Source organism: Cnephaeus nilssonii (genome assembly GCF_951640355.1).
Source record: "Cnephaeus nilssonii genome assembly, chromosome: 11".
Lineage (NCBI taxonomy): Eukaryota > Metazoa > Chordata > Mammalia > Chiroptera > Vespertilionidae > Cnephaeus > Cnephaeus nilssonii.
In genome coordinates, this window is record NC_137082.1 from 87,032,957 (window position 1) to 87,045,442 (window position 12,486).

Genomic DNA, 12,486 nt, shown 5'->3' on the forward strand with positions numbered 1-12,486 from the left:
TCCTCTTGTCATCTACTTTGCTCCAGTAATCTGTTGCTGTGCAATATTTCTTACCCTTTAAAAACACTTACTTCACACCCAGTCTTGACAAAATATCACAAGGAACCTGTCTGAAAAGTTAAACCTGCTGCCGTGGCTGGTGGGGCACCATCCCATTCACCAAAAGGCTGTGGGTTCGGTGTTTGGTCAGGGCACATACAGGAGGCAACCAATCGATATTTTCCTCTTATATCGATATTTTGCTCTCTAGAAATCAGTGAAAGCATATCCTCGGGTGAGGATTTAAAAAAAATTAAAACTTGTCAGTTTCTTAAAAGGTTGAGCATTTTCTTTCAGTGGAAAGAAAAAAAAAGGCATTCAACCAGTTAGCTCCAGCTGGGCATTCCCACGTGTTCCAATCAATCCCAAACCTGAACGGGAGGAGGCAAGGCCTTACTGAGCAAACGCACCTTCCGTGTCAGCCTTACCTGGACCCGTGCCGGGGCCAGGCTGGAGCTGGGGAGGGGGTCTGCCATCTGGTGCCGCCGGAGGGTGCTCAGTGGATGTTAAGCTTGGCCTTCCGCTAGGGAGCTCCTCCAGTGCATTCGCTGGGACACCCGGGCTCCCGTTCAGAACAGGACTTGCCGACACCCAGGAAGACGCTCGGCGCCCACTGGGCTGTGTGGCGGCACCGCGTCAGTGCCGGAAAGGTGGGCCGGGGCACGCGGTCAGTGCTGCTGCCTGTGAGCGCGGCCGTGCCGAGCACCGTGGCTGTGTCCCAGCGTCAGGAGGAAGAGTAAGAAAGGTCAGGAGTGAAGCTGTGTGTTTCATTTTAGAGAACTGGCCGCTTATAACCCATATTTGGTGGCCTTACTTTATCCCTCCCCCGGCCTCGGCCTACATAGTGCAGTAGGAACACATGCTGTTTTAGGGCATGATCTCGGATTTAATAAAGTGAAGCAAACATGTGACCTGACCACTCTGAACCGTTAGCAATGTGCCTGCTGGAGCCCACCCGGGCGCCTTCTAAGTGAGGGGAGTCGCATGGATCCCTGACTGTGGGATGTCTAAGCGGGCAGCCGTGGTCAAACCCCGGTCTGGGGAACCACATGGGAGCGTGTGCTTTGAGCCTGAGCTTTCCCAGCCCAGGGGAGGCTCTCAGGCCCCGGCACAGCGCACCCTGTGCAGAAGCCAGTGTGGGTGGAGAGCAGTTTCTTTGTCTGGTTATTTCCCAGGTCTATGCTCTTAAAAGAAGGGCCTAGAGGCAAGCGAATGAGAAGTAGGTGCCCGGAGCAGCACAGAAACAAAGCTGGCCTCTAGGTGGTGCCTGGAAGCAGTGAGGGAAGGCTGGCGCCCTCCAGGGTGAAGTGGGCACCGGCGAGGCCTCCCACAGACTGCCCGCACCTGCCCGGCGGTCTCTGCGGGTGGCTCACCGGGCCAGCTCTAACCCTTTCTTTTCTCATGCTCCTCCGCCTTGAAAAACTGTCCGGCTGGTGGAAAGAAGTTCCATTGGAAGGAGGTCACCTCTGTAAGTCAGGGGTGGGGAAGGTCCAGCCTGAGGGCCGTGTAAGGGCTGTGAAACCATTGGGTCTGGCCCCGCCGAGGCATTAGGGGTGAGCTAATTAAGTGTTTGGCCAGATATAGCAGGCTGATTTTTGTACATAGCAGTTGATCGTTTTGTATGGCCCTCGCATCGTGTTATAAATATCCCAATGGCCCTTGGCAGGAAAAAGGTCCCACCCTCGGTGTAAGGAACATACCAGATTGGGAGAGAGTGTCCTAGGGATAAGCGGCAAATTTGGATCAGATTGAAATTCTGAATACATTTGTGGGAACTTGGTTTTATATTCCATTTATGTCTGTAAATCGTTCCTATTAAAGTCAGCTAACCAGAGGAGGGACAGAGACGTCATCAGAGAGCTGACAGTCACTGTCGTTTTGCCACCAAGCTCTCCCCCCCAAAGCCCCCCCATTTCCATTTGCCCAGCCTGTCCCGTCCAGGGGGCGGCTGGACCCACAGGAGCTCCGCTTGGCTTGGCGGTGGAGTTTCCCGAGGGACCAGGTGTTTATTTTTGGTCATTGTTTTTAAAGGTATTACAGCTGCTATTTTTGATATCTAATACTAGCCTGTAATTCCAGTCAAAACATTTGCCATCAATAAAAACAAAGACCCCCTCTCCCGGTGTAATTATAATAAAACTAGAGGCACAGTCCCTAGGCCTGGCCTGCGATCAGGGCCATCTTCCCTGGCTGCCAGCAGCCGGCCCCGCCCCCGTCGCCACCCACCCCCGGTTCCGTTTGCCATCGGGTGATTGGTGCCTGACAGCCGGGGTAAGGGACCGAGAGGTCAGCTGTTCCCGCCCGCGTGCCAGCCCTGCCCCCGCCACGGGTCGCCCTCTGTATGTGGGGTGACCGGCGGGGCGGGGACCTTGGCCTGGTGCTGCCCACGTCCCCCACCACTCACCCCCAGTTCCCCGTTCGTTAGGCCGCTGGAGCCTGCCGGCCGGAGAAAAGTACCGAGAGGTGGTCGGTGCGCCTCATAGTGGTTGGTCCAGCAGTCGTTCTGGTCATTCCATTGTTAGGGTCCATTTGTATATCACCCTTTTATTATAGGACTAGCAGCCCGTTTGCACCAAGATTCGTACAATAGACCTTCATTCACCTGGCTGCCTGCACCAGTTTTCTGCCGGCACCAGGGACCCAGGCCTTGGCTGTGGCCACCACCTTCTGCTTTCTTTCAGGGTCGGGGCTTGGCCCCGGGCGGTGGCCTTGGGCTCGGCCGCACCCAGCGTCCCTGCTACCGATCGCAGGAGCCGACCCCCAGTGGTTTCCTGCGATCCCTGCAGGCTCCCCGCTGGTGCCCAAGGCCCGGAAAGCCTCGGGCGGCTTTCCTGGCCTTGGGCTCGGCCACACCCCAACGTCCCTGCAACTGTTTCCTGGTGGGCGTGGCTTGGGCGTAGCGAAGGTGCGGTCAATTTGCATATTTGTCTATTATAAGGTAAGATAGAGGCCTGGTGCATGGGTTGGGGCCCGCTGGCCTGCCCTGATGGGGGCCCTGGATCGGGGTGGGGGTCCCTGCCAGGGGGCGGGGCTGGCCTGGGCGAGGGGCAGCAGTCGTTCTGGTCGTTCCGCCATTTCGGTCGTTGGGCTTTTATGATATAGGACATGATGGGCAACCTTTTGAGCTCGGTGTGTCAAACTTCGCCAAAAAACTGAGCGTAACTCGGGTAGTGTGTCACTCTGAGGAAAAAACATTATCTCGCAAATGTTTCATCCTCGGCATGCGGCCGCCTCAGCAGCCGCGTGTCATCAGAAATGGCTACGCGTGTCAGTGCTGACACGCGTGTCATAGGTTCGCCATCACTGATATAGGATGTGAATCCACACAAGTAGCCTGTTCATCTCCGTATACTCACTCAAAAGGAAACCTTCAGCATCAAACTGTAAGAATCTATAGATCTGAGCCAATGGAACATATACTTTTTTTATTAAATATGTAAAAAGATAACCGCAAGTCCAAGTTATTCACATATTCAGCGACAAAAGGCTATTCTACCATGCGACAATGGTGGGCAATGTAAAATGAATGTGATACATCTGAATAAGACCTCTTCCTCTATTATGTCCTTACTTAGCTCTATTTATAATGAACAATACATCTGTTTACATTCCTTTCAGTTTACATTTCATATAGAACCAAAGCTTTCTGGTGTACTATGTAGTAAAGTGATCTGAATGCATATAAACCTTGACGGAAGAATGGCGATACTCACCAGGGAAGGGGTCCTTGGCTCCCTGCTGGGGTTGACTTCTCTCGGGTCAACAGGGTGTTTGTCTTTTCTGCTTAGCAGGCAGGCTCTTGGCCCCGGCTTCGGTCACTTCCTGTCTGACACGAGTAGCGGAAGTGCGATGACCAGCACGGTGGGTGTGGGGGGAGGAGCAGGGTGCACACCAAGGGTGACCGCTCGGCCAGCCTGGCGATGGGGAGGGAATGAGGGGGACAGCCATCGGGAGGAAGGAGCAGGCCTGGCCCACGAGAGGTGGCCTGCACAGAGCTGGGGTGCAGCCCAGGACTGGGAACCAGCTGTTACGGGTCCCCAGGTCTCTGCGAGGGAACAGGAGGAGGGATTCGTAGCTCTTTCCTACATGGATGAAGTGGGCTCCCAGACCTGGGAAGGGGAGTGGAGTATGGTGACTGGGGAAGTCATCTTTGCAAACTATCTGGCCAGTGTGTTGAGAGCGGAGCAGGCTGGGGCTGGGGGGGAAATGGTGCGGGTGCCGGCGGCGAGGCTGATGCAGGTCGCACGCCATGGTGTGCACCGGCCCGCGTCTACAGGGCTGGCAGGAAGCTCCATAGGAACCCCTGACGTCGTCTGTGTGGAATTAGTGCCTCCTTATGAAAGCTATTTTAAAACAAGGAAACTGTGTACAACAGGCTGGGGCGGGGGGGGCACGAGGCATGAGCTGCGCATAGCACACCCGCCACCTGTAACCAGGGGGACGTCACTGCCGAGAGCCGGGCCGCAGCGCGGAGCAAGCGGAGAGAAGGGGAGTCAGTCGCCACGGAACCCGTCCTCCTCAGTGTGCTTAACGCCTCGCCGCGCTGCCCGCCTCCCCTCCGCCGTGCCCGCTGCTGCAGGGGTTCCTCTGAGGGCTGTGTCGGTGGGAGCCGTCAGGGCGGGAGTCCGGCATTTCACCAATAAAGCAATGTCAGTGCTTTAGGACACAGCTGAGAAATTTATTGTAAGCTTTTCAGTGAAGAGGAAAGTGGTGGGCACACTTGTTTGCTGTTTGGGTTGCACCTGCCAAGTCAATACCAAGTGAAGGTAAACCTAAAGTTAGGAACCGAGTGCAATGAATGATCCGGGAAGGGAAACCATCTCAGAAAAAGGGAGGCAAAGATTTGGAAAGATACTCAGAAAATGTGCAAATCTTAGTTAAAAAAGAAAAAAAAAAAAGGAATGCTTCTAATTCATCAATGTTTCCTCGGTTTGGAACCCCCCGGTCTAGCAAAGGGCCATGGCATGGAGGCTGCAGTATGAAGGGGAATTCCTCTTCCAGAAGGTTCCCTCAACCTCGGCCATGGCGCTCCGTGAACCACCCCCATTCCCGAGGTCCTCCCTCCAGCAGGTGCGTGGCATCCCGCCCTCGGGGCTGCACCCCACCCTGGAGCTGGGGACCTTCTGGGGCGCAGAGCTGGTGACGGCTGTGGGGGGCAGCTGCCCACCAAGGGGACCCTGAGAAAGAAAACGCATGAGAACCGGGGTGGGGCAGGCGGTTGGCGGGCCAAGGGGAGACTGTTTCTAGAGACGGTCACTCAAGGAAAAACCACCAGGCCAGGTGTGGCTGCCTGACCCGGCGTGAGGGCCCAGCTCTGTTCCGTCCTTCCCTTCCCTTCCGTGTTGTGAGCAGAGGGAGCCACGGCTCCGTGTTGTCCCTAGGAAACAAGTCACTGTCGTTATGGCTTTCATATCAATCTCTTTCCCTTTGTCCCATTTATTATTTTACCAGATTCATGTCAGAGGTTAGACTCGCAAACATCAAAGCACCACTGTGTGTGACATCTAGTGACACGGGGTGAGAAATGCCAATATAAATACCAAATATCAAGTTACCATTGTTTCACACCAGGGGGAGGGGTGGCGGTGGGTGGGGGAGCTGTTCTGGGAGGAAATGAGGAGACAGAACCAATCCCGCAGCCCGGTGGCGAAGCGGAGGGCTGTGCCAGGCGCTCGGGCGGCCGGCGGCTGCTCTGGGTCTTGGCAAAGGAGAAGGGACGGCGCGCAGCTGCGGCCGGAGCGCCCGTGCGTCGTCGATGTGGCCGCAGTCCGTGGCGCTGGAGGCCGCCACGTTCCAATTCTCCAGGAGCAAAGTCCCCACGCGACACCGAGTGTCGTGTCGGCAGCCCAGGCGTCAGTACTCCTCCTGCTGCGGGGGCTGCTCGTGCGCCTGCTCGTCCGCTTCGGGCTCTTCGGGGGGGCCCTCCTGCGGGGGGGCGGGCAGGAGGGTTAGCGGAGACGGCCCAGGCGGAGCAGGTGCCCCCTTCCCGGGAGCCTGCTGCGGCTCAGCAGAGAGCAGGGGGCCGGCCCGAGCGCTCCGTGCTTGGGAAGGAAGCCGGCCCGGACCCTGCAGGGACATCAGGGGACCCGCGAGTCTGACACTGACAGCGGCGCAGGCCTGCCCCAGCCGCCCGGCGCTGGCCTCTCCCCGGGCCTGTCTCTTGCAGGGAGCCCTGGTGAGACTGGAGCTCAGCTCCCACAGGCTCCGATCCAGAGGCCAGGGGTTCGAGTGAGCAGGTGAGGAGAGGACCTGCTGTGCCCTCCTTTGGTCCTGAGGGCGCCTTAGCATCACTTCTGCTTGTTCACGGCCTGCAACCGACAGCGGCTCAATGCAGACAGCAGCATGCTTGTGTGTGTGTGTGTGTGTGTGTGTGTACAGGGGGTAAATCCAGTGGCAGCACACTGGTGTGCGTGTGTGGGGGGGCCCCTGGGGGCGGTGATGTGAAGAGCAGAAGAGGAGCTGAGAGGAGTCCTCGGGCAGACAGACCCCCTTGAAATCAAGCCAGGAGGCAAGACTCTGGGTTGAGGCCTGTCCTGCCTGCCCTGAGCTAGGAACTCAGTGGCCACATCGGCCCTAAGCTTGGAATTCCCCTGCCGGGTTCCCGCACAAGGACGCCTGCCGGGACAGGATCTGGCGTTTCCTCCCGTGGGGAGTGCCGATCCCGCACGCCTCAGCCTCGCTCGCTCAGATGCCCAGGGCCGGGCCCACCTCCAACAGCCTGTGATGATGATGACCCCAACCGGCCGTCCTGAGAGCTGCCCAGCACTCTGCGCACAGGACCGTGCCCACTGCACGGCGGGGTGGGGGTGGGGCGGCAGACACCACGAAGCCAGGCCGGGCCTGCCTCCAGGTGAGGCTGTGAGCACTGGTGAGGCCAGCACGGCGCGGGGACCTGCCCGGGGGTGTCAGGGCTCCGGGAGCGACGGGCCCAGTGATGACCAAGCAGTTACAGCCTCCGGGAGAGGGACAGAGCGGTGGGGCGCCCCCACCCCAGATAGCGGCTTGTCCTTCAGGAACATTTGGCAGCTGGGCTTTTAAGCTGACGGGAGCGGACGTGTGCCTGGTGCGAGCTGGAATCGGACATAAAGGGAACCTGCCCGTGCGTGTGCCATCCCGTGGCAGTGCCCGCACCCAGGCCACCCGCCCACAGCGCCCCCGCGGCGCCGCAGGCGAGCCCTCCTCCGGCTTCGCCGCAGCAGGAGCAGCTCGGGGCTCCCCTCCTCCCGCTGCTGGAGCCGCGCCCCCTGCACCTCGACTTGGGGTGACCTGCCTGCGTCTCCGTCCCCACATTCCCACACGCGCATGGGGAGCAGCCCGGTGGGCAGGTCCTCCGACGGGGGGGCTTCTGGAAGTACTGCCACCACAGGCTGTCCCCCAGAGCCGGTCTGTACCGGCCACGGCGACCAGGCCCCCAGCCACGAGCTGCCCTCGGGTGGGAAGGCACGGCCGCGCCTGCGTTAACCGCCCCCCCCCCCTCCCCCGTCTCTCACGGAGAAAGAAGCCTCAGCACGCGCTCGCCGGCACTGGAGCCGTGGCTGCATAAAGATGCCCGTCTTCCTCAATCAGAACCTCCCTCATTCCCCACCCCCACCCCCACCTCTCCCAGGCCGCCTGAGGGTGCGGGCGCCGGCGCCAGCCTGCGGCGTGTGTCTGAGGACGCTGTCTGTCCACCGGGAACCAGAGGCCCTGGCTGCACGGCGTCCTCCCTGAGTCGCGCTTCAGCCCCGGCGCCCCCACTCCTGTGCGCGCCCACTCACGTGCTCGTCGGAGGCGTAGAGGACCTCCATCAGCCGCTGCACGAGGCTGTCGCTCTCCTGGCCCTGCTCCTGGCAGAGGAGCTCGATCTCCCGCAGCTTCCCGAAGTAGAAGTCCCGCTCCTTCTCCACGCCCTCCAGGGCCAGCTTCAGCGAGTGGACCTGCGGGGCGAGGGCGGAAGCGTCAAACACGCGGCCCACCTGCCTGTGCGGAGCCCAGGGCACCGCCGTGCATCCGCGGGAGTTACTGAGTGCGGCCTGGGTCTGGGCCACAAGGTCATGTCACCTCAGAGCGCAGTCCTCCGCCGGCAGTGAGTGTGAACCAGGGCCCGAGGGTGTCCTGCTGGAGACGGTGCCCAGGGGCCAGCCACCCCTGCCTCAGGGCTGTCCCTCCCGTCACGGCCGAGGGAGCACTCAGGGGGAAGCAGACCTGGGCTCACCTCCCAGCAGCTCCACTCGGGCCCAAGCCATCACCGTTCCTGCTCCGAGAGCCCGTGTCCCTGCCCTTCGTGCGTTTCCTGCCCATGCAGAGAACACGCTGCAGGAGGCAGGTGAGGCCCCTCTCCGCACGGGGAAACCGCCCTCAGCAGGGTTTCTGAGAATTACTGGGGGTGGGAATTTGTCTCCCTTTGCCAATGGCTGAGCCTCCGTGCACACAGCTAGTCTGTGTGGGATCAGTGATGCGTGCAAACATACTCTGAGCACAGGCGATGCCACCCCCTCGCACACCTGGCAGGACTCCATCCTGTGGCACCCGGGGCGAGCCCGTGTCCATCCTGGGAGGCCCAGGACACGGTCCCTCGGATGCACCTCGCTGGTGCCCCCCTGGAGCTGCCCGCCAAGCAGCAGGGCACCGGTCTGCCACAGTTCACGCGGCTTTCTCATCGTACTACTGCTTGAATACTGGTCAAAACGGAAGGCCACCAGCAGCCTCAATTCCACGGAGAGGAAACTCCCCTCATTCTCCAAACCCTGTCTTGCTCTAACACAAACCACGCCCCCCCCCCGCCCCTTTGCATAGGCAAGAGGTTTTGTGGACACATCTGAGCAAGAACAAGGCCTGTGCGCCTCGCGAGCGTGCTCTGGTCTGCGTGATGAGCAAAGAGCGGAGGCTTCGGCAGTGAGACCCAGCGCACGCCAGCCCCTGGTGGTGCTCCAGACGCGTTAGGTAATGATGCGCGGCTATAAACATCCCCCAGTAAAACCAACACGAGCTAAATTATACGATGAAAGATCAATTGGCAGCCGGATCAAAAGCTGAAAGTCCCACTCGTAAAGCCTGCTGCCTCCTGCTCCCTCATGCTCCCAGCGCCGTGGGGAAGGGAGTCTGGGGAGGGGCCTCGGGGGGGCCAGGAAGCAGCCTTCTCCTCGCCCCCTTCTCCCACCACCGGCTAAGCGGCGCCCCACCCCCTGCCTGGGTGCTGGCTTTCTCCGGTAACTCCTACTTATTCCTGGGATGTCTTCCCGCCCCCCCCCCCCCCAATCCTTTGATTCATTTCTGCGGCTGGATTCGCCCAGGGTGCTTTCCAGTGGGAGTGGGAGACCGCCTGAACGCAGGCACGGCCAAGGCCATGAGAGTTCCTAGTTCACGGCACCTTCACCTCCCGTTACTGCTGCACTTCACCTTCAGCGAGACCTTCCCTCAGCACTCCCGTCCCGCCCTCCCGGTTCTAACCTTCCCTCAGCACTCCCGTCCCGCCGTCCCGGTTCTAACCCGCCGTCCCGGTTCTAACCCATGGTGCCTGGGTGGCTCCCCCGTTTCCGGGGGGCACCCTGCAGGCTTGGAGCAGTGAGGCACGTGGCCAAGGTCACGGCTGTCCTACCCGCCTGCCACCTGAGGAGGATGCGTGTTACCAGGAATTCTACGTGGCTCCAACGGAGACGCGGCAGGTAACGCGTGCATCCCGCATCCCGCCATCTAAATCCGAGTCTGACCCGGCGATGACTGAAGGCTTCACCTCTTTCATTAGTCAGAATTGTAAAGCAACGGCCTAGTTAGCAACTGTCTGCTTTTCAACTCGGTTCTTGACTGCAAATGCACAATGATCTCAAAAACCGCTTCCAGACGCTCGCTGGCTCATCAAGCACCAGATGCATCACTGGGAACAGGAAGGGAGTGGTGGGAGGGCCAGGCCCAGGGGGCGGAGCAGCCAGGATACAAGGCCCTCCTCCGAACTCGGGTTGTGGCGTCTGCAGGGCCCCTCCCTACCAACTGCGTTATTACTATTAAAACTTTATATAAAGACCTAAACTGGGAGAGAGTTCTCAATTACCGCATTCAGCTCAGCCCTAGGGAAGCGACCACTAAACACTGCTGTCTCGATACAGGCAGGATTTTTTGTTTGAAATGGAGTTCTAACCCCTCCCTGAAAGCACACACCACGTAGAGTGGTTTCTGTGTGACTTAACATAGACAAAACTAGCGCCGTCAGCTAGGAAGCACCTACGCTTTCACACAGGAAATCCAAAGGCAGGGGAGCCAGATTTGCTGGGACCGAGAGGAATATTCGATGGAAAGGCACGTTCTGCCGAAAAGACACTGGACTCTCTGATCAGCCCAGTACTGGGCTCAGTGCTCCTGGGGTAACAAGTGTCAGGTTGTGGCTCTTGGCCGCGTGGTCACCTGCCTGACAGTGCTGTCCGCACGCTCCACAAGGGGCGGGGGGCTGTCCTGCCATCACATTCCCAGCATCACGCAGAACAAGCTGACACCGCTGTGAGGAAGAGGAAGGAGACTAGCCCGAACGCCACGAGGTCGAGACCGGCCGGAAGTGGACAGACAGGCGGTGGGCTAGATGGGGGCTCCTGACAGACAATCAGGGGTGTGTGGTGGGAGGGGGGCAGGCGGCCAGCAAACCCGCAGTTACCTGGGCCGAGCCATGTGTCCTGTCTTAACGTAGCTTTGAGATTGGTGATGAACATTGTGTATTCACAATGGGCCCAAACAGTCCCTTTCATTCTTACTCTTTGCAACCGCGGATTCTGCCTCACCTTCTGTGGAGAGCGGCTACAGCATTTGGGCAGGTTCACGCCTCGGACTGACTTGTGGCAAAGCCCTCGCAGCACAATTATAGCCAGAAGGCTATGGTTGTAAGCTGACCTTATAGTCCAACCCCGCAGTCCTAGGTAGCTAAGGGAGGTGGGCTGCGGGGGGTGCAGCAAGTGCTGCCTAAACCAAACTGGATAGAGTTCAGAGAATGGCAACAACAGGAAAGAAACTTGTAAGAGCATTGTAAACATCTTGCCCTTGTTTTGCTTTGTGTGCTCTGACTGTAAAATAAAGCTTCAGCTTACAGGCTGTGCCACTGTTTCCTCATCCAGGCACAGTGATCCACCTGGCCCCAACTGTATTCTCTTGTCTGTTTCTTTAACCCTTCACCGCCCCTCCTCAGGTTCACCGCCGGCCGTGCTGGACGCGGTTCAACCTTCCCTCCCCGAGTTATCCCTCCCCCTCACACCTGTCATGCTCCCACACATGGGGCCAGGGAGGAGGACGTACCTGTTCATTAAGCTGTAGGACCTGTGTCTCCAAATCTTTGTCCGATTTGGATGCCGAGCCGCTGGATGAAGCCCTTTTGGCTGATGAGGGGCGAGAAGGTGTGGAGCCTGGTTTAGATGCTGGACTTGACTTAGCTGCACCTGAAAGTAAGCAGAATAAATAATCAACAATGGCAACATGAAAATGCTGTGTAGACACAGAGCAAATGGAGGATTTAGAAGGAGTTTGCTAAAATGTCTGAGAGGCACGGCCAGGGACCCCTGCCCGAAGCAGAAGTAGCTCAGATACTCGTGGGAAGGACCCACAGTAAAATGCAGTGTTGTCTTGGGCAACTTCTTTAACTCTTCTGAGCACTGGGAGTGTGGGGTTTTCCCCGTCCAGTAACGTGAGGTCAATGCATGTCCTTCTCCCTCCAGTGAGGTAAGAGGAACGGACACAAAGGATTTTAAGCCTTTTTTTTTTTTCCCTAAGAGGAAAGGTTTTCAGATCAGCTTAAAGGAGCACCATCGTTGAGTTTCTACCAACCAAGAAAAAGACCTTATACTTGATGAACACTTCAGAAGAAATATTAACACCGTATTTCCCGGCTTTCGTCACGGAAAGAGCGTGGGGACAGCGACACCTCCGTGCAGCGAGCACCCTGGTGCCCAAGTCCTGGTTCCTGTTACCCTGCGGTAAAGGCTCCGTGAGAAATGGCTGATGCAGGGCGCAGGGAGCGGGGACTGTGTGCAAAGCAGGGTGTCAGGCTGCGGGGCCAGCTGAGGGCCCCCCACTAGCCACATGTGGGACCGTTTGTGTACAAAAACCAAAAAAGGCTGCAATGTAGTGGAATGCACGGATTATACGGAAGTCTAATTACCGGGGAAAAGGACGCCCGTAGAGACCCTGATAGCACCCTGACCGAGAGGAAACGTTAGAACCAGGAAAAGCACAGTCTTGCAACTGATTCAGGACAGGCTCCACGACATTAAATGAGATGTTTTGGGGAATAAGTCACACATGTCAAGGTATCGCCCTATAAATTACTTCTTTTACAGGGAAAACATACGCTTTACAGCGGAGAGATCGGAGGGTCAGCACCCTAACCAAGTGACTCCACAGCATCGCTACTAATGCTATAAATCGGAAAAAAAAAAAAGGCACTGATTTCAGGTAAGCCCTCACCCCTGGAGCTGGCTCAGAAGCCCCCCCTCT

General features: G+C 58.2%; 1 protein-coding gene across 3 annotated transcripts in view; it reads right to left on the reverse strand.

Annotated features, from left to right (window-relative positions):
* Positions 1–3,450: 3,450 nt before the first annotated feature.
* MAPRE2 (microtubule associated protein RP/EB family member 2) overlaps positions 3,451–12,486 on the reverse strand; it is a 123,726-nt gene continuing 114,690 nt past the window's right edge. For all 3 annotated transcript variants that reach the window (XM_079784598.1, XM_079784597.1, XM_079784596.1), the window contains 3 exons: positions 11,293–11,432; positions 7,797–7,955; positions 3,451–5,964 (listed from right to left, as the gene is read on the reverse strand). In XM_079784598.1, coding sequence (XP_079640724.1) covers positions 5,893–5,964; positions 7,797–7,955; positions 11,293–11,432 — 371 coding nt within the window. In that variant the 3' untranslated portion in view covers positions 3,451–5,892. The remainder of the gene's footprint in view (positions 5,965–7,796; positions 7,956–11,292; positions 11,433–12,486) is intronic.